The following is a 20,924-nucleotide window of genomic DNA, read 5'->3' as shown; positions in this document are numbered from 1 at the left end:
TTGCATAACTGCAGTGTGTACGCTCGTTTCGTTTGGCCCTCTGTGCCGCGAGTAGGTGGAGCGGGGTGGTGTCAAAGCCAGCTTCAGGGTGGTAAATTCAAAGGTGGGTAAAATGTGTGATCCAGATGGTGAGCACTAGGAATCAGACCACCTCCAATCTAAACAGAGGTGCTATTCTTGTGTAGAGTTTGCGATAATTTATAGCTACTTTCCAAGCCTGTTTCAAAAAAAATAAGGGTAAATTACAGTGGGTAAATTATTCTGCAAAAAAAAATTAAAACGTGTAAATTAATCAATTTGGAGGTGAAGGAAAAGGAAAGTAAGACTTCTCAACTGGGATTACCGCAAAACCTAAGACCAGTTCACACGTAACAATTATACAGTCCTGGGAGAGTTTATTCAGCATTTGTGGGAGAAGAGAAGAAACCACAGCTGCTAATCTGAGATGTGACGACATGTGAAGAGCCTGGAGCTGCTCCATCATATCACAGTCAGGCCTGTGGTTTCACATTAAGCTTGTTTGTAATGTTGCTTTAATGCAATATCTTCTAAACAGCAATATGTGGTCATACAGCACAGTTACTGTGGGTAATTCCATTATGTGTACATGCTGTCAATATAAAACTACAGAGGGTTTTTTTCTCTCCTCATGAAATTCCTGGATCTGAATTATAGCTCTTGGATCTCTGGTATTCAGTTTGGGGAAAACAATTTTATATTCACACCTCTAATATTTAACTTTTCCATGATTTTTTTCCCGTTCCCTTTGTTTCCGTGACAAAAAACATTCCAACAGATGCTTAAATTCTCAACATCGGCATCTTTATTGCACAACATTCCCATAAAATTGGGAAAAATAATTTGAGGAGACAATTCTTAAAAGACATTCTGTACAAATGCATGGAAATAAACTGAGTATGTACAGTTTACATGAACCGTTACACATACCAAGAGCAACTAAATAATTTATTCATATACAAAGAGGGAAAAGCAGATATAAATTCATACCTTTTAAACATAATGGCTGGGTTGTACAAAATGTAGGCTGATATAGCTGAGCATCTTCAATACAATAACAAGCATGTATCAATTTTACCAGCAAAAGGAGCGCTCCGGAAGCCTGTGATGCATTCATGCCACTTCTCCATTAAGACTTGGGTTATATTCAGGGTGCGATTTGACTTCAGAGACAGAAACACACACTGTCCAGTTCTCAGGGTTACACTGCCAGTTACACTTTTTTGTAGCGACAGAAGTCATTCGCAATGTGTGCAGTTTTTAAAGTAGGATTGGTAGAAATTTGGGGTTTGTCACCTCAATGGTAGACAATAAGGAGCTTCAAATAATGTTACCAGACATCACACCACTTTGTCCCTCTGGCTTTAATTCCCTTGCCATGAGGGTACATTTGCAGCACAGAGGTGTGGTATGGACATGCATATATCTGAAAGTCCGCTCTACTTTTGACTGTTTATTATAAATGATGCAGTCACTTATGGGGAAATTTTCCACCTACCCCTACTGTTTCTGCAAGCAAACAAAGAACACATAGATTCATTCCCTATGCTGTCATAAGATGACAAAAAAAGTAATACTGAGACTAATGAAATAATGCCCCTTGGCCCCGCTGCAGGTTACACTTTATGCCCAGGAGAGAATCTGAAAACAGAAGCTGGGAAACCAACTCAAGCTCACTTTTACACTCAGCAAATCGCACCCTGCGTATCTGGCACAACAGTCAAAATAATTTTTCTGTCAATGTCATGGAAAATCAAAAGGAAAACAAAAGATAAGAGTGTGCTGCTATAGTTTTGCATTTTGCGTGTTTTTGTGAGTATAACTGTCATAGAAACATGTCTGAAAATAGTGTTAACTGATACATACATATGCACTATAAGGCCTACTGTGTTCCTCCTCTCTCCTCTCTCTGCTGCAAACATCGAAGCCGTAAACATGGTATAAAGGTGGCAAAGCTATAAAAGTGTGAAAATATTTCAGCATTTAGTTTTAAAATATACGTAGATGGTGCATGTTTTAGCTTTTCCACAGTAGAAAGGAACCCTTCTTAATCACAATCTGACGCAAAAATATGTTTTTCCCCCATTTGTTGTTTTTTGTAACGGTCATCCTAAAGAATTAAACAGCCTTCCCTTTTTCAAAGAACACAGCATAGAGTCTGCACACAGTTTACGCTGACATTCCTCTGATTAAAATAGCTTAAAAAGTATACCTCAGGGTTTTCTATAGGGCAGCTGTAAATGTGTGTCATCCATTGCCCATATGAAGATCTGAGGTAGTGCTGTACCTATGATAAGAATGTCAAAGCCACTTTTAGCCATTTCAAAACCAGTTTGTAGAACTAAAAATCACGGTGTGCATCGATTACCACCTCTGCCACAAAAACACAGGCTTTAAAGTCAGGTGTGCATTGCACTCTGACGACAAAAAAAAAAAAAAAATTGTCGGATTTGTTGAGATATCTCAGGGAAATTTGGCTTGTAAACAAAAACATGAAGATAAACGACATAACATAATTGGCATGAGACTGATAATGTTCTCAATGATATTCACCTCAAAGTAAAGTTGAAAAATGTCCATCTGTTTCCTTTAAACTTGTAGTCCTTCACTTTGTACGACTGGGTTTAAGATTGTACAGAAAAAAGCAGTTGAAAAAACAAAATTCATTGTTAATGTACTCTAGATATCTTAAAATTTCATTCCCAACGGGGAAAATTAATGAAGTCTTTGGCTTTTGTGTCCAAAAAATAAGAGTCCTGTTTTAAAAAGAAACATTCAAACAACAGGAGAAGGTCATTTCAGGGATGATTCAGTCACCCACAGAGCCCAACTCCATCTGTAGGACTGTGGTCTCTAGCCCCCCCCCTGTGGTGCAACATCAGCATTGCACCAAATTCAGCAGCAGCGTTTATGAGGGGATGCTGGCTGTGGTCCGTAAAGACGCGCACCACTCAGGCTCAGGGCAAAGATCCCACTGAGCCCAGGCACAGGGGACAGGAAACCATGTCAGGGGTCAGCTGCAGAGCGTGGACGGCCGTTTTTGGGGGCCAGAGTGGCACCACCCAGGTCTGACCTGCTTGGGACCTTGGTGTCCTTATAGTCTCATAGCAGGATCTGAGCCACATAGGGGGAGTGAGTGCTGGCCACTGCAGCTAACAGGGGAAGGTCGCTGGACTCAATTCTGCAAAGATACAAGAGCACAGACCAGGACAGGGTAAGATTTAAATGCCCAAATTAAAACGACACACAATCATTTTGACACCACTCTTCTCTGGCCATAAACCCTGGTGGAGGGGACATTATGACTTCACTTTGCACTGAATGTGGCCTTTGTTTTCCACCTGAAAGGGTTCATGTGTGACATTTTTATTTTTTGCAGCACAGATGCAGCTACAGATCCAACTTGGACTGAATCCACTTGTAACTAGTCTACAGATTTGGTTGTTAAATTTATTTCACTTTCAACTGTGTACTTTTTTGCAGTTGTTTTTATTTTGAACACAGCTCCAGGCAACTCACTTTCTACTTGTTCTATAGATTCATCTGGTGTCGACAGAAAGAGAAGAATTAACACACTATTCATCTGTTGCCCTTGTCTCTTTCTCCACATTAGGTAGAGAAGGTTTTTCATTATATAATGAACTCAGGCAGAGCTATTCAGCACCTGTGTGTTTGGAATAAAGGTTGACTGCTTACCCTAAGACCATGCCCAGTTCTTTCACGTGGACTCTCGTCTGGCCCTTCAAATACTCAGCAAGCATCTTACTCTTGAAGTAGATCTCCTGCAGGCGGTCCTCAAGGTGCATTATACACTGAGGAGGAGAGAGACAGGAGCATGGTTGGTAAAACAGAAGAATCAAAGTGATTACTGTACACAGACGATCAGTGGTTAAAACAGAAACTCTGAGAAGTGTAACTTACAAAGTTGGGTGAGAGGTTCAGTTTGTAGAGCTGGTGAGTGGACTGCAACAAGCTGGAAACCAGGCTGGACACCAGGACTTCCTTCCCCAGCTTGTTGACGTCAGTGGCTCGTCTCTGACTGCTGGCCACCTGCACTGTCCACTTGTCTGTGTCTGCTATAATGCAGACGGCCTCTGCTATGGGCTCATCCAATACTGGATGCTATAGAGGACAAGAACAGTCAATCAAGCCAATGAAATGCATACAAGAGGGAAAACAAAAAATTCTTTACATGTCAATGTATGTAAGGAACTCCTCCTTCTGCTATTTACTTCATTTAAAGAAAAATAAAGAACCTTCTAAGTTTCTACAGTGAAAGTGCAACAGTGCATTCACACCAAACATGTCTAAAACGTGAATTAGGACTGGGTGATAAATCAATATTAATATATGATTAAATGATATTGTCTTCTTATTTTACAAAATTCTGTTTCTTAAATACACAATAAAAAAAATACTATAAAAATACAGAGGTTTTTATTTAATACATGTGATGAGTTTTATCTGATAAAACCCAAAAATGGAATCCAAATAATGACATATATTTGCATTTAGGATCATCATGCGAAGTTGAAGATGAATGGACTATGATCTGATATCTGCCATAATCTCTTGTCACTAGGATAAGAATTAACAACCGTCTAGTTCACTTGTAATAGGACAGTATAGACTTAAATAACAGTAACTTTAAATCTTCATGGCTCTAAAAAAGGGAATATAATCAGGAGCAATACTCAAAATTCTGTACTCTATATTGTAATGGAAAAGTATAGGTCCCTAAAGAATGGGTCCAAACACTTACCTGAACAGCATGGGTTAATTCAGCCATGAGGCTCTGTCGTAGCTTTTCGTCACTGGGCATCCCATGCAGTACAAAGTCTGGCACGTAGGTGGGGCAATAGCCTCCAAACAGAGACCGGCCAAAATTGGCTATGCTTGGCTTTGAGTAATTCTCCACCAACTTTGACCTGTAAATCAAACGTATAAAATGAGGTATTAAATTTTTTGTTTTTTAAATGATAAGGATAAAATGTTATTCTCACTTATTCCTGGAAATTATCATCATATTACTATAATTACTGGTTCCAACCAAAGCACTGTATATAAATACTGAACTGCACTTCATACCAGTGCAGCTCCTCTACTCACCCAGGGAAGGGCACCAGGACTTCCTCCTGCCAGTCCTCTGTCTCCTCGCTCTCACTGTCCCCCAGTGCACTGTCTGAGCTCTCGTTGCGTGGTATCTCCCAGTCGTTGACAGGAACCACCTTGCGTTTTTGGTCCTCTTTGCTGTTGCTGCTTCCATCCTGGGGGATGGGGACTGACAACACAAGACCCTTATCCTGCTCAGCAGAACAGCCCCTACAGCAGCAGGTGTCGGAGGAGTCTGTAGACCCACACCTGCACCTCCTCTGGACATCCAACAAAGTGTCTCCCTTCCTGCTGGACCCCACCTCTACTCTACCTGAACCTAAACAGAGACCTAAACCCTGACTCCTGACTGCACCCTGAAAGCTGTGACTGCCCAAGTCACCAGACCGGCGGACTCCCGAGGGGTCCAGCAAGTCTTTGTGCATACTGTCCGTGGTACAGGCCTCCTGTCGTTTGGCCATATCGTCTATTGTCCTTGTTTCCACAGGGTTCTCTGGACTGAAATACTCATCAAAATCATCCATACAGTTTGGGCTCCACTGGGGTATCTTACTGGACACCCGCTGCAGGGCTGGAGCCGCCTTGGTCTGTTTGGTTTGGTCCTCTGATGCACTGGTGTTGCTGGTCTTTGAATCTGCTCCTCTCTGCAGCTGCTGTGGATGCAGAGAGGACAGATGCTGTTGTTGCTGATGCAGGAGCAGTTGCTGGTGAAGTTTGTCCTTGAGGTGTTTCTTGTGCTTTTTAAACTCCTCCTCCACCTTCCTTCTGCTGCTCTCTGTGTCCGAGTCAGGAGACATGGAATCTCCAATTAGGAAAGTGACTTTCGTTGCTGGCTCCTCCTCCTCCGTTAGAGTCAAAGCCATGGGCCCTGTCATGGGGTTTCCCTGTATTACTGGTACTGGCACTGTGGTGGCCAGGTTCTTATCTGGGGGCTTCTTCTCTAGAGGGATTCCCAAAGGCTGAGGATGCAGCACTTTGGTGGCCTGGCTCCCCATCCCTGCATCCATCCCAGCATCTGTCCCTGAGTTCTTACGCTCTGTGGTGGGAGTTGGGGATGAATTTGATGCAAGGGTTGTGGGCATGGATGGGACAATAAATTTCAGTTCGCCCTTGGTCTTGATATCCAGCACACAGACCTGCTCCCTGGGGGAGGCTGACCCAACACGTAGCACTGTCTCCAGTCGCGCCTCAGTGCTAAGTGGGCTGCTAGACTCCCTGCGCAGCTCGCCAGGTTCAGCTACTTCTGCAGTCCTGAGAACAGGAATTGTGCCCTGACTGTGTCCTGTCTGAAGCACGCTGCTTCTGGACCCTTGACTCTCACTGCTGTCCTCCTCATCTTCCTCATCTTCATCTTCCTCCTTGGGTGTATTCCCGACACCATGCTCCACCTCAGTATCTGTATATGTGCTGCTCTGCAGGCTGTTGTCTGACGGGTAGCTACTGTCCTCTGCCTCGGTCTGACGGCCATGGGCCCCTTGGGACAAGTAGTCCCCACTGGGTTTATGGACAGTGACCAGGACATAGTCTGACTCCTCCACTTCTCCTTTCCTTAGGGAAGTGGTGATGAGGGAACCTGGCATGACGATGGCCTCATCCTCAGCACTGTCCAACATGTGGGTCTCCAGCAGCTCGGAGCAGCGAATAAAGTAGGTGAGGACATAGAGGAGTCTCTGGACCAGCTCCTGTTTGCGGCCCACCACCACTGTCCTCGACAGACGCACCGGTGACCCAATGGCCCCATAAAGGTCCCCTGCACACAGTGATGGAAAGAAAAAAGACTCATTAACATAACTGATGGGTCTTTACTGCATTAAGTCCGATTAACGTATCATTTTTATTTACTTTGTTAGTTGATTTTATGCAATCAAGTACAACACAATGATGATTATACTGTATGGTCAGACAATAAATCTATTTATATTTATATTTAATCATATTTTACGGTTTTCTAAGTTTTGTAGTTTCTCTGTTGTGTGAGAATTAAATTTTTTATTGGTTATAAAGATATGACAGGGAGAGAAAAATTACAAATTATACTACTTCCTGCACTGATGAATCCATATTTCTTATATATACCCAATTTATCTTTATTAAGACGATATCACCTGCAATTTGTTTCACTCTTCTCTACCTGTAATTGTTACATTTTTTCATGAGCACTGAATGCTTTCATCTGCAGTTCTGAGTGTCGATCACTAGGTGTCAGCATTAACTCACTTTCTGAATGTTTCCCATGTCACTTGAGGTGAAAGTGTGGATTACTCAACATACTCAACTTTAAGATGTATGTGTATTTATGAAATGTCATTACCTGTTATATGCATCTATACATCAATTAGAGCTATTCACACATCAGCAAACTATTTCACAGAAAAACATCTGTTTCCACTAATGCAATGTGCTCTACTGCAAAACATCATGATGATTCCACTTCTCATGGATGCAGGGATACAAGAGGACAGTTCATCATAGATGGGAGAAAAATATCAAACTGATATTTAACTTTCACAATGTTATTGCATTTTAATTACACATAAAATGCTACTCCACAGAGGATTTAAACCCGAATGCAGTATTACACCTATGATACACAACTATCTAATACAGACTGGAGACGCAATAGAGTTGCATGTAGAGAACATAGTCTAGTCCTAACTTGTCCTCATGCTGTAATGATTAACAGTGGTAGGTTAGGATGCGTTCCAGCTCCAGCTAAGATGAAGACCAAACATAGGTGTTATGTTTTTCTTCCCCTCCAGCCAGGTGCTTTGACAGAATACAAAGCTACATTCCACTCACCCTGTGTGTGGCTATGTTTTTGTTTGACTCTCTCACCTAGCTGTGCCCAGAGTGGGTTGTAGGGGTGTGTCTTTGCCAGCATGTCGACGCTCTGGGAGGAGTGTTTCTCAAGGAAGATTTTGATTGGAGGCTGCCCATTGGGCATGACGGTGGGTACCCAGGCCAGATGATTGGTAAGGACAGCCGTCAATAAGGCGGGGAGGAATCTGGAATATCAGACACGGGTTGGTCACAGGTTGGTCAGAAGAAACTCAGAGTCCAAAAATGTACTTCCTAGCTGGTGGCCATCTATTAGAAATGCCTTTCTCAGTTCCCCCCCTGACCTTGTTTGGTCAGGTCAGATGTTCTCTTACTACATAGAAGAGAACATCTGACGGTCAGACTTTGTCTTGATGAACTGGACACCACATACACATATCCACTGTTTGCAACACAAACATTCAGAGACTGTGCAGATGCACACATAAATGACATGCATGCACGCACACACACACATACTGTATTAGCATGACTCACTTCTCTTTCCTGACCACAAGTGTCTACTTCCTTTCCTGTCCCATGACTCAACACTGTGGTGGCAGTCAAGTTCAATCACGTGCTAGAACACAGTTGTAACTGCGGTAGTCATCAAAACCATCAGTGGTGGAAATACTGATGGGATGCCTCGGGAGGGACATCATGTGATAGAGTAACACTAGTGGTTGCCAGGGAGATGCAATGCTTAATTCCAAGAGCCAGCAGTACATAGAAGCAGTTGTGTGGTAGTCATCCTAACCAATGGTGGTGGAAATGGTGACTTTAGGTAAGAAGTGATTCTGATAGTGAAACACTAATGGTTGCCTAGCAGATGCAGTTTTTATTAATGGTCAACATACAGAGAGTGCACAGGGATTTAGAGAACAAGAGAAAGTTCCAGGTCTGTAAAGATTCACAAGGACCATACAGTTTTATTAGGTTAAAAATGAATTTTCTGTTGCTAATTGTTTGAATTTCCACCCTCTTTTTGTGACTCTCTAGCCATGCTGTCTATAGTCACCAATGTTCAAGACATTTTCTGAATTATCAAGACAATTATTTGTTGCTAGTGCCAGAAACACAACAGAAACACCGCTGCCATTCATCTGTCATTTATCAAGCAAAATGATCAAACTTCTCAAATATGAACATTTCTAGCTTTTCTGTGTTTTACACTTTGAAATCTGCCAAAGAAATCAAGGGATCCAGTTTGAATTCCTTTATAATTAAAGTCCATCATTGACCAGGTGCACACCTCAAAGTTTAACATGCTTGTTGGTTTGAAGCCCCTTTTCACGCTTGTTAAATTTTACCCATATCCTTTATTTTCAGACATTTCGTTTTATGTTTGTCTAATTGTTGGGTTTCTGCCTTTGCTTTTATTGTCCTGTATGCACAGGGTGGCAAATGAAAGAACTGCTCTGGACCACCTTGTATAAATAAGGGTTGAATGAAAAAAAATGCAACTGTAAATTAAATATACTTTGGTTATGATCTGTTTTTTCTAGACTCAAAAGTGATTTCTTCAACTTGCCTTCAGCTGTTTTGTCTGAACCTGTTATGGACATACATGTATACTAAATGACTAATCAGTTAGTAAAAAAATAAAAGTCAGTGTAACTGGCAATGAAGAATTGGAAGTTGCTGCCCTAATATTTACAAATGCATGCAACATGCAGACATTACAGGATTAATCTCTACTGTGTCAACCAGTGATCACGATGAGGAAAACGTACACAACTTTTAAAAATGTGGGCAATTACAGCTGTCATTTAAGATCAACTCCATGCAACAATTCAGTTCACTGTACTGAATACTACTTAAATCAACTGTATTGAAATGTTCAATAAAGGCCTTGCTACCCATTCATATATGCACAGCAGTGGTTTGACATGGCTTTGTAACAGCAACAATAAGTATTTAGAGACTGGCAGGGAGCTTCTCATTTACAGCTCCCTCTGAGGCAGGCATATAAAGTAAGTGTGTGTGTGTGTGTGTTTGTGTTTAAGTGTAAGAAAGGGAGAGACAGTCCATAGAATACGTGCATGTGGGAGAGAAAATGAATAGTGTGTGTGAATCTGCATGCGTTTCTCTGTTCATAAGCCTGTCCAGAAAGTACAAGCCAACAAAAGATGTGGAAAGACTATTTATATGTAACATTAGTGATATATGTCTGAGTACAAACTTGCACATCTCTCCTTTTCTGTGTATCTGTGAGCTTGCTGGATTCCTGACTCGCTCAAAACGAGTGGTGGCTTTATGTATCCATACAACTGCTGAAAACCAGCATGCAATACGATGGATGTGTTTGAAAATGCATTTTTATATAGTTCCCTTGATCCCCCTAGAGGCCACCTCTTAAAGTGGTGCAATATGTTTAGACATACAGTGTCCTACGGCAGCGCAGGTGTGACTACAAGTGGACACTCAACTGGTTCTTGGAGGCCTGCTCCATCAGCAGGGAGAGCTCTCTCATGAATTGACCGCAGAGCTGGTTCTTCTCTGACGCTCCAGACATCATAGTCAACCAGACAGGCTCAGCCACCCGGGGCATGGTGTAGAGGTCACAGATGGTCATCCTGGAGATGAGGTACGGCAAGGGTGGGAGGGATGAAAGAAGGAGAGGGCATGGAGAGAGAGCGAATGAAAGGGAAGGAGGGGAAAAAGGGAGAAAACAGACAGAGATAGAACAGGCACGTTATTGTCTCTTGGGGTGAACAAAAGAGATCTCAGTTCACAGAGCTTTGCTGTCTGCACTGAGGCCATGGGAGACCCTGGGTGTGTGTGTGTCACTGACAGTCCGACTAACTTGTGCACACTCATACACAACCTTGTCTCTTGTGCTGTGTCTGTGTGTATAACTATCTGTATGTGGCTCAGCTTGGGCATTTGTCCATTGAGAAGGACTGGAGTTTCCATGGAACGTGGGGCGTGTTGGTGAGCATGTCTCGGCCAGGGGCCAAGCTTTGACACAGGGGCAGAGGGGAATCTCTGCAGCCTGAGGAATGTAGAGAATCAGGCGTTTTCAGTCAGAGCTGAAATATTGACTGCAGCTGCTGGATTCTGGGTTTAAAAATGCAAAAGTACAGATAGTAAAAAAAAGAGTAGTCATTTTTATTAGAGCATGAGGTGTTTTATCTGCTTACTTTTGCAAAACTCCTTGCAAACATAAACTGAATCCATATTGCAACTACAGTCTTCTGCAAACACATCTAATACAACAGCATAGCAAGTCTAACTTAAAGTAAATTAACCAGCTGCTATCATGACAGGTGATCTGTCACAAGACTCCTGCTGATAAGAAACAAAAACTCTGTGCTGTTTTCAAGCTTGATTTAGTCTTACTTCTGTGAGATCACAGGCTGTAAACAAGGTTAATTCTGCAGTAAACTTACTATCTCTTTGACCTATAAAGAACCCGGTGACAGGGGAGATGCATGCGGGCTGCATGCTGAGAGAAAACACAGGTGTCACACAGTGAAAGTGGCCATTGCTAGAACGCCAATATTAGTGTGATCAAGCTATTTTATACTGATATATTTTTAACCAGGAAGAGGAACACCATGTGTAGTCTTTGGGTTTACGAGAAGTTTTCAACTTGGTGTAAAAAGAAGAACTAATGAATTCAACTGTATTGCGATACATTTGTTGCAAGCGGTTCTTATTTGACGTTAAGTGTTGTAACCCTAAACCTGTCCTCTCAGGATTATCAGTTAGGACTGCAGTTCACTGTGGTGATGTACAAAACTTACAGTAGATTTTAACGTAACTTTTACATTGAGTGATCGAGAGATCATTTGAGCATGACGGATCAAAGTCTTGACAAGAATCATTTATTACTTATGAATAATTTATAAACACAGTGCTACAACTGCAACAAATCACAGAGTAAACCTGAGTGGACCTGATGTCACTTGTAACTCATCACATACAAAACATGTCTCCAACTCTCCTTACATATCATTGTCAGCAGGGCAGCAGGGATGATCCGTCATTTGGACAGCAGCATCATATGACCTAATAGTGCTTTATTCATTCCTGTGTTATAAACAGGTTGACTTATCCGGGGCCATGTTAAGCCCTACTTGACCCTGCTGTGGTGTAGATTCATCTACCAAAAGCCCCCAGTGGGCAGAGGTCTGAGGCCGGGCCAGTGCTAGATGAGTGGGAGATCTGGTCTCAGCCTTTCTGCAGCAGCTGTTCAGGTGAACTTTAAAGAGCGCGCCTGTGATGTGAAATTAAAATGGTGCATCAGGCTGAGAGGACAGATTTAACTTACTTCACTATGGAGGGCACCAATTTGAACATTCCTGACCTCATCTATGGCTTTTGGCTTTGCAGTGTGCTGTGTTTTCATAAGATAATTTAAAGAGTCTAGTTCACATGGCAAGTTATAGCTGCACAGTTATGGTCTTTGAAATATTCTGGTTCAAAATACAATTCAATTGTTTCAATTTGTTGCATAAGTTCATATGTTAACACATTCAAGCAAACCAACATTGAACTTCTGAGTCAAAATAAAGGTTTCGGTATTACTGCTTTACCACACATAGTCAAAAATTTAGTATAAAACTAAAACTAAAAATGAAGGATTTTGAACTGCTGCTCAGTCACAGTTCTATCCGCTTTCATTTCAGTTAATTTTATGCCATTATAGACTTTAAACACAATGCTAGGTATGAATTCTGTGACAACGCTGCAGGCTGCAAATGCCGCTGTTTCTGGTAGCTGCCATTTGGTGCATGCATCTAAAATGCAAAATTACTTAACCCTGTTGTGTTAAGTGTTTTGCTTTGCTCAGTACCCCTGCCTGTGCAATAGCTGCAAACCCTAGCATAACCCCAACACAGGCTGGTGTGACTTTTATGTACACATGCCTCTGCCAAAGGTGCAACTTATCTTTGCCAGCAGGCATGGGTATGTATGCGTGCCTGCCCTCCAACTACGTCAAAGCAGCATCAGCATTAAGCAAAGGCATTTCTTCCAGTTTCCTTCTGTAATGTTCCATGAAGTCAAATCCCTTAATGGCAAAGGTGGCTACACTTATATTTAGCTGCTGTCCAAAGGTGAGATTTTATAGATATTTTGTTTGTCCCGTGCAATAGTGTTCCTCCTGCCTCATATATTATTTACTATTCTGGTGCTCGTGGCCAGTGTCCGAGCTAGATAGGGTTGCCACTCAGTGGGCTTAGGTTGCTGTGGCCTGCTGCCAACAGGCATATGACTGCAGCAATGAGGGGAGCTCAGACAGGGAACTGCCTGCCAGTGTTTGAGTGGCAAGTGAAAGTAGTGGTGGAGACAGGCATGTATGCACACACGCAAGTTTGTGCAGAAACCACACACGCACGCACAGGCACAGGCACAGGCACAGGCACAGGCACAGGCACAGGCACAGGCACAGGCACAGGCACAGGCACAGGCACAGGCACAGGCACACACTCTTTTCAAATCTAAAGTTTTGATTTCATATTCCATGCCATCACACGTAAAATTTTAATTATTCTCAGAACTAGCATTTCTAAAAAGCGGAAAGCATCCTCTTTATATATGGAGTTGTTGTGTAGAGTTGGGTTTTAACTTGTAGCTTTTAAAACTCAATTCAATGAGCCCTAAAGCAATATGTCCCAGCATGCACTGTAGTTACAATGCAACATAGTTTGCTCAAGACAGGTAGGGAACAAAATGTTCCTCCTTTTTCTTACCCAATATATTTCAGCATCTCTTACTTGGCTTACTGTGCATGTTATCAATTATTTTTTAAACTTAAAGGAACAAAAAAAATAAACGTATGAGGAAGGGCAGAGACTGTTAGCATCACACTATCCTCACACAACAACCAATTAATTATTGATTGCCACGACACCTCAGTGCACTGCATCAGTAACTAGAGCATAATTACTGAATCCCTTCACCTCACCTGTTACCCTCAGATCCCATAAATCACCTTGTTAGAGAGACACTAAATACTAACTGATAGTTATCAGGTAGCCTTTTCTAATAGTCCAGCAACAAAAACTTAACAAGAAGCATATGATTCAGTTGCTATGCATCAACATAATTGCCACAAATGCATCAACAAAATACAATGGTGTGACCATTGCATAGTGAACATAGGAAATATCAAATGTCAAAAATGTTTTCCTGTAAACCACATCAATAAATGAGATGATTCTTTTGTCTGCACAGAAGCCAGAGAAGCTTATGAATGGCAGTTACCAGCAAAAACAGTTTACCCCCTACTTGAAAACACTCTGACAACCCACTAGCTTTACGAAGTACGCTTGGAATGAAAGGCATGTTTAAAATACTTCTCAGGTCATTAAAGCTGTCCAAATGTTAGTGCCATTACATAAGTAACGTAGGATAGGTATGGCCACCTGGTGGCCTACTTTAAGGAATATTAAGACTACAGTCTACTGACTACTGTCTAAGAATAAGCCCTGGATAAAAAGTATGTTTGGACAGTCTTAGACTTCTGGACCTCACTATATGTTTAGAGCTTTATTTAAGGAGTTGAAATGGGAAATCTGTAATGGGAAAAGTCACTAGTTTAGAAAAAGTTTAAAAAAAGAACTGTAAAATGTTAAAATAAATTTAAAAATTATTTGGTAGATATAGCACAAGCTGAGTCTTTCCTCTTTAATGTGTGATAAGCTTAGTGTCATGCCTATGGCCATGTCTATTTTTTGTCCTTCATTCCCCAGTACAGGTCAATAACCTCCCTTTTTCTTTCCATAACACCTGAATTTCCAGCACCTTATCCTGCCTCCTTTTCACCGCTATCAAAAAACAAAATCTTGTCTACCACTCAGTTTTCCACTGTTTCATGATCTGGAGTGAGGACTGATATCAACACAATGAATGATAGCTGTTGCGGACCACGGTCCTATGTCAGATTACATGGAGAAGGGATGTACCATCTGAATAACAGATATGTCTATTAAGTGTAGCATATATTTCCTGGAAACAGATTTTAAATGTCACATTTTTCCAGAGTCTCTCCATGATGTAGAGACCTTGGTCTGTACCCAGGGAGAGAAGGAGTAGCTACAGTACACAAAAAGTGAATGAAACCTAGATGTTTAGTTTGATTAATTGCAAGTGAGATTTTGTTATTAAACATGCAGGGAAAAGACAGTGAACATTCTGCCTTAAGAAAACTGTGCGACTGTATTTTTGTGCTATTTGAAACATAATGTTTAAATGTATGCTATATTGCTGCATCATTGTGTTTAATTGCAGTTATAATATTATAAAGTTTTAAGTATGTGATGCCAAAATATTCACTAAAATGTTTACCACAATGTAATGTGAAAAAACAAATTATGTAAGATTATTGTCTATGTCATAGTGAGTTAATGTAAGTTGTTGCCCAACCTGAACTCGTTGAGCCCATCCACCATTCGGCTGTAAGCCAAGGCCCTCTGGCTGGCATCAGCTGACCGCCGACTCATCTTCATGGCCTTGAGAGTGACACAACACACACACGCTTTGAGATATTTGGCACTGAAGCTGACAAACCAAGTTAGAGGAAAGGTGGAGCAAGTAATTGGTGAGAGAGAAGACATGGCGGGGGGCAAAAGGGAAGGTGGAGGGTAAAACTGGAAGTCATCCAGAGCTCTGACAGTGCCAACTACAGACACCAGTAAACAGAACCGCACATACACAAGGCTGTCAGATTGACCAATCAATCTGACAGTAACTCTGCTCATTACAAAGGGTGTAGAGTTTGAATTTGGGGTCTATTCATATCTCACTAGTAAATAGCTTTCCCTGACAGACTCATCTCATCAAATCTGGGACACATCAAAACACTGATTTTAGAGTAGGTCAAAACATTAATGTTGACACCAGGAATGAAAGACAAAGGGGAACTCAGGAAAACTCTTCCAAAGTACAACATGCAGTTAGCATATAATTGCAGTCATTCACATGAATTCACCTGTTCAATGGCACTCTTCAGTTTGTTCATGTGGCTTTCAAAGAGGGGGAAGTGGGAGAAAAAGAAGTCCTGGAAGCGGCTGTTCTCCTCAGGATTGGGGGACAGCATGAAGATGACCCCAATGGCGATCTTCTTCTTCCGAGCTACGCCAAGGCTCGGTCCCCCGCTCTCGTCAGACATATTGAAGCTCTCCTCCACTGACCTGCTCGGGACAGCACACAGGGGGTTAACTTAAGAGCAGAGACAGATCTGATACAACTTCCACAGGCTTAAGTGTGTGTGTAACTTCTAAACATTTACTTGAAACAGAAATCTGAATCCTTGTATGTTTTTTAGAACAGAATAAAGTTATCACCTACTATAGCGCTTCACATTACAACTAGTTAAAATACTGTTTAGGGTCTCCTTTGCTATGTGTCTTTTGTCTAAATACTGTTCAATACATCCAGTAAATATCATCCAACCACCATTTTTACTTGTTACAACAGCTGAGAAGAAAAAATACTTTAATACATCTATGAAGGAAAGAAAACATGTAAAGAGACTCTTAATCCGTGATCTTTTTATTACTAGTGCAGCTGGTAAACAAGATGCTTTGGTGCTGCTGGACTGGAGCACCTGGAAGATTAGAGCACTCAGAGGCTGACAGCTGCGTTAACAGTCACAGGCCAACACAGCATCTCGTCTAGCCAAAGCACTGTGCGTGTGTGTATATGTGTGTGTGTGTGTGTGTGTCTCAGAGAGAGTTGGTGTGTGAGCATAGTTATTAGCACATAACAGCAGTGTGTGTCCTTTTCCCAGCTGCCGGCTGGATTCTGAGGAAGTCCTAACAGGATAAACTACAAAGCCTGATAGAGGCCCTACATGGGAAAGAAACATGGATGGGGATAAATGATTGGGTAGTGAAAGACTGTGAGTGTGTGAGTCAAGGTGTTAAGAAGATCTTATGTACTTGTGTGTGTGTGTACATGTGTTTGGTGACTAATCCATTAGTCGACTAACAGAAAATGAATAAGCGAATTGTCAGGATTTTCTGCTTGTCTTTGTTGGGTCAGTCAGAGAAAATAAGAATTTTTCACTATTTTTAACATTTTTTAATTTTAACAATGTTAAAGTTTTTAGGCAACCAATTAATCAAGAAAATAAGTGGCAATTTAATCAATAATGAAAATAATCAATAGCTGAAGCCCTAGTTGTTTGTTTTTGTGTCAGAGAAACTTGTCTCTCTGTAGTCCAAAATATGTGTAAATAATGTCTTTCACTGCCCGTTTGTTTTCTTTCTATTTGAGTGCAGGTTCAATGTTCTACTATCTATCTATGTAAAATATTTCTGCACGATTGTGTGTGCATGGATGATTGTATTTGTCTCACCATCGGGGGAAAACACCATTCTCCAGACTGGTGGTTTGGCTTCGGAGCCATCGGCGCTGGTAGCTGGATGCACAGCTGCTGGTCAAGGAGGAGCCAGGGGATGGGAAGGGAGTGATCAACAGGCTGCTCAGAGAAGCTAAAGGGACAGACGGAGGGATAGAGACAAGGGGAGGAGAGACAAGCAGAGAACAGTTAAAGAAATCAAGAGAGCAGGAATGAGGAGAAGAAGAACAGAAAGGAGCAGGGAACAGATGGAGGGAGTGGTGAGTGACAAGAGAAAAGGGACAAGAGTGAGTCAGACAACAAGTGCGTAGGGTTATTCATTCTGAACGACACCTCACACACACACACACACACACACACACACACACACACACACACACACACACACACACACACACAGAGCTAGACAAGAGATCTAGAGGACAATAACTGTTCTTAGTAAGACAAAGAAAAGAACTTGAAAACGGGCAAACAAATACAGCACAGAAAACACAAAGATACACAAGCTAACACACACACACGCAGACACACATCCCTCTTTCCTCTTTTCCCCGAACACAGCCTCTAATTACTGGATACCTTTCATATGAGATCTAATATAGTGTGCTAACAGTCACATGCTGCAGTTATTGGACAACCTGGCTTTACACCAGGCTGACATGGTAATGACAACCTACACACACAAGCCCTGGTCATAGGGTTATTTACAGCCCAGGCTGCATGCTCTGATCAATAGTCACATGAACCATTTAGACTGTGAGTAATTTTATGTGTACGTGTGTGCGTGTGTGTGAAGAGATAAACAGAGATAACTTCCTGCAGTGAGTGAATCAGTGTGTGTGTGAAAACAAAAACTGTGCTAGGGGGGTTGAAGGCTTAGCAAGAGAACTGTAATAAAAGGAGAGGGAGGTAGGCGGGAAGAGATTGTGTGTTCTAGAGGAACATGTACGTTTGTGTGTGTGTGTGTGTGTGTGTGTGTGTGTGTGTGTGTGTGTGTGTGTGTGTGTGTGTGTGTGTGTGTGTGTGTGTGTGTGTGTGTGCATGCATGTGGGTGTCAGAGTTAGATAAAGAGCTCTCCAGTCCAACTGCAAAGGAGAGGTGGAGAGAGTGGAGATGAGAGGACGAGGCTTGAATTAGAAGCTCATTTAAAAGTAACAGGTTTTTTAAAGCCGCTATATTTAACCCTCTGCATGTGACCCTGGTTTGAGCAGAAAGAGCAGTTACCCTCGTACCAGTCATGCCAGTGGGGCATGGTGGTGTTTGTAAAGGGGGGGTCGGGGGACAGGGTTTCCATTGCACAAGGTATTCCAGACCCTGTGGGCCATGTTTAGACCCCTACACTGGCTTTCTCCCCTGCATCATCCTCTACCTCTCTGGTTTTAGGTCAAAAATACTGAAGGATTGACAGTGGAGGGAGAATTTTTTGTCTTCTAACCTGCATTTCTCACCTTTCTCTCCCTTTCTTTCCTTACACATCCCAATCAGTGACGAGTGGCTGCACTTCTGTGTCAGTTTTAATGAATGGAAAACTGTATGCATGTGCCTGCATCTGTGACTGCATACCTCATTAGTAAAGTCGCAGCTTAAGCACCACCAGTTAAAGTAACCACTGCTTACGTAACTGTTCATGCTCCTGACCTTGAACAGTGAAGTTAAAGCAGGTCGACCACTTTCAGACAGGAAGAGCTTGAAAAACTAAATTCATCAGCTCCATCACTTATGTGTTGGACAATCCAGATGATGAGATTCTATTTGTGGATCATACAGTGTATCTGAGGTGAAAATAAGTTGGCACAAACTTTCTGAAGTGTAACAGTCCAATAATTTCCTGGCTTACACTTGATCTTCTCTATTCCTTGACCTCTTTGATCTTGACAAGAATAAATGTAAACCCAATTCAAAGCTCAGCTGTAGGACTGAAAGCGGAGTTGAGTGTAGGTCAATCCAGGCTTAAGCTCCTAGTCTTATTAACTTACCCGACCTGGCGATGCCACTGTCCCTCTCGTCGTATAGTCCTCGGCCAGGCATGTCCATGGGGTGACTATGGCCTGGAAGAAGGAAGGAGGAAGAGCAATGTGATCAGTAAAATGGTGCACCAAGCACACTGAGGATGCTCTTCTCACCAACACAAACACAAAAAAATACAAAGGATAAACCCTTTGGGTGCTTCAAATCCTCAGCATCACTATAGCAATGTCCCCAAAAAGTTACTATTGTGGGACTTGCATCCAGGAAGAAAACTGTTTGGTTTTTCTTGATACTGCTTGGTCAGTGACTGCATCATCATGTGCAAATGTTCACAAAGTACATATAGTAGAGATAAGGTTAAAGATGTACGAAATGTCTGTTTAATGTCTTTGTAAAAGTAAAATAGCCACAACATGGTGGCTTAATCAAAAAAACTGTAACACTATTATAATTATGAACCACACAACTCCTACATGTGAGGTCACCACAATAAGGGCTCCAAACACAAACAGGTGCTGGACTCATTTCTACTGTGAAACGGCTGTTACTGATTGATTTTCATGCCGTTAGTGCGCCCTTTGTTTTGTAACACCAAAAACAGGAAGTGTCACAAGAAAAACAAATAAGGCAGAACCCACTATTGCTGTTGCTCACTGACTGACTCACTGTTACTATCTACAGCATCTACTGGTATCTACTGTGATACCACCTTCTACACCCAGCACCGCAGCATGGATGAGCCTGTGTGATTGTTCTCAAATGTCCTGCTCGTCAACACTTTGGGGTAAAATGGGAAAAACGTCAATGATTCTCACAGCAGAGGTGTGAAAGCCACAAATGGAGCATTTGATTGTGCTGTTGAAAGCATAGTTCTGGTCGAGATGATTAACGAGCAAGTCAACGTGACTTTTTTGGCAAAGCGATCTGAGTGTTTGTGTGCGTATGCACGCTCCTTTGGCACACTGTGCTTTATGACCAAACCAACATTGCATAAATGACAACGCTACATACCATGCCAACCTAAGGGTGCCCTAAACAGAATTGTGGGTAGGCAGCATGGCGCAGGGACAGACTCTTTTTATAAAACTCACCACCACTTTACTACAGCAAGGGCAGATGTTTTAGCCCCAATGAAAGGAAGGGAGGAATAACCACTGAATACTTCTGGCAAAGGAGCTCACTGATCAGCATGGACATGTATTATTCTACTGCTGCACTCAAAGTGTAAGTGTCAGTAAAAGTAAAGAAATAAAGTATTTGATTTAACGACTTTGTCCAACTATCTGGTTTGTCTTGTAAATGCACAAAGAGTGACAAATCAGTGCTTATTCTATTTTCTAGAAAACACCAAGCTGATCAAAGAGCTCTCTGGGAGAGAATTCAGTCCATTTAACAGCGATGATACATGGGCAAGGTTTAAAACAATATTACCTGCAAAAGCTATGCATATTATCAAGATGAAGACAAATATTGATATCTCATGGGTCCTATTCTATAACAGACAGGTACCCTTATTTTAAGCAGGTTTCACAGTCACTGGCAGGGATAGATAGAGGCAACCTTGCAATACACAATTTAGCAAACGTGACTGTGACTGAAATATTACTAGTTTAAATACCTGGACAGGCTGAGAAAAGTTTCCTTTCATTCAACAACTACTGCCAAGGTGCCCTTCAACAAGGCATATTACCACCAG

General features: G+C 41.9%; 1 protein-coding gene across 2 annotated transcripts in view; it reads right to left on the bottom strand.

The window, feature by feature from the left end:
• Window positions 1-800: 800 nt before the first annotated feature.
• Window positions 801-20,924, bottom strand: part of fnip1 (folliculin interacting protein 1) — a 41,199-nt gene continuing 21,075 nt past the window's right edge. For both annotated transcript variants that reach the window (XM_071460836.1, XM_071460837.1), the window contains 11 exons: window positions 19,237-19,308; window positions 17,258-17,393; window positions 15,887-16,088; window positions 15,322-15,407; window positions 10,377-10,523; window positions 7,966-8,135; window positions 5,128-6,880; window positions 4,781-4,946; window positions 3,940-4,140; window positions 3,715-3,830; window positions 801-3,199 (listed from right to left, as the gene is read on the bottom strand). In XM_071460836.1, the coding sequence (XP_071316937.1) occupies window positions 3,121-3,199; window positions 3,715-3,830; window positions 3,940-4,140; window positions 4,781-4,946; window positions 5,128-6,880; window positions 7,966-8,135; window positions 10,377-10,523; window positions 15,322-15,407; window positions 15,887-16,088; window positions 17,258-17,393; window positions 19,237-19,308 (3,128 nt within the window). In that variant the 3' untranslated portion in view covers window positions 801-3,120. The remainder of the gene's footprint in view (window positions 3,200-3,714; window positions 3,831-3,939; window positions 4,141-4,780; window positions 4,947-5,127; window positions 6,881-7,965; window positions 8,136-10,376; window positions 10,524-15,321; window positions 15,408-15,886; window positions 16,089-17,257; window positions 17,394-19,236; window positions 19,309-20,924) is intronic.

This window comes from Trachinotus anak, unplaced genomic scaffold (assembly GCF_046630095.1).
Source record: "Trachinotus anak isolate AG129_WGS33_773 ecotype Australia unplaced genomic scaffold, CSIRO_AGI_Tana_v1 ptg000024l, whole genome shotgun sequence".
NCBI lineage: Eukaryota > Metazoa > Chordata > Actinopteri > Carangiformes > Carangidae > Trachinotus > Trachinotus anak.
This window is presented reverse-complemented; position numbering and strand designations above follow the sequence as displayed.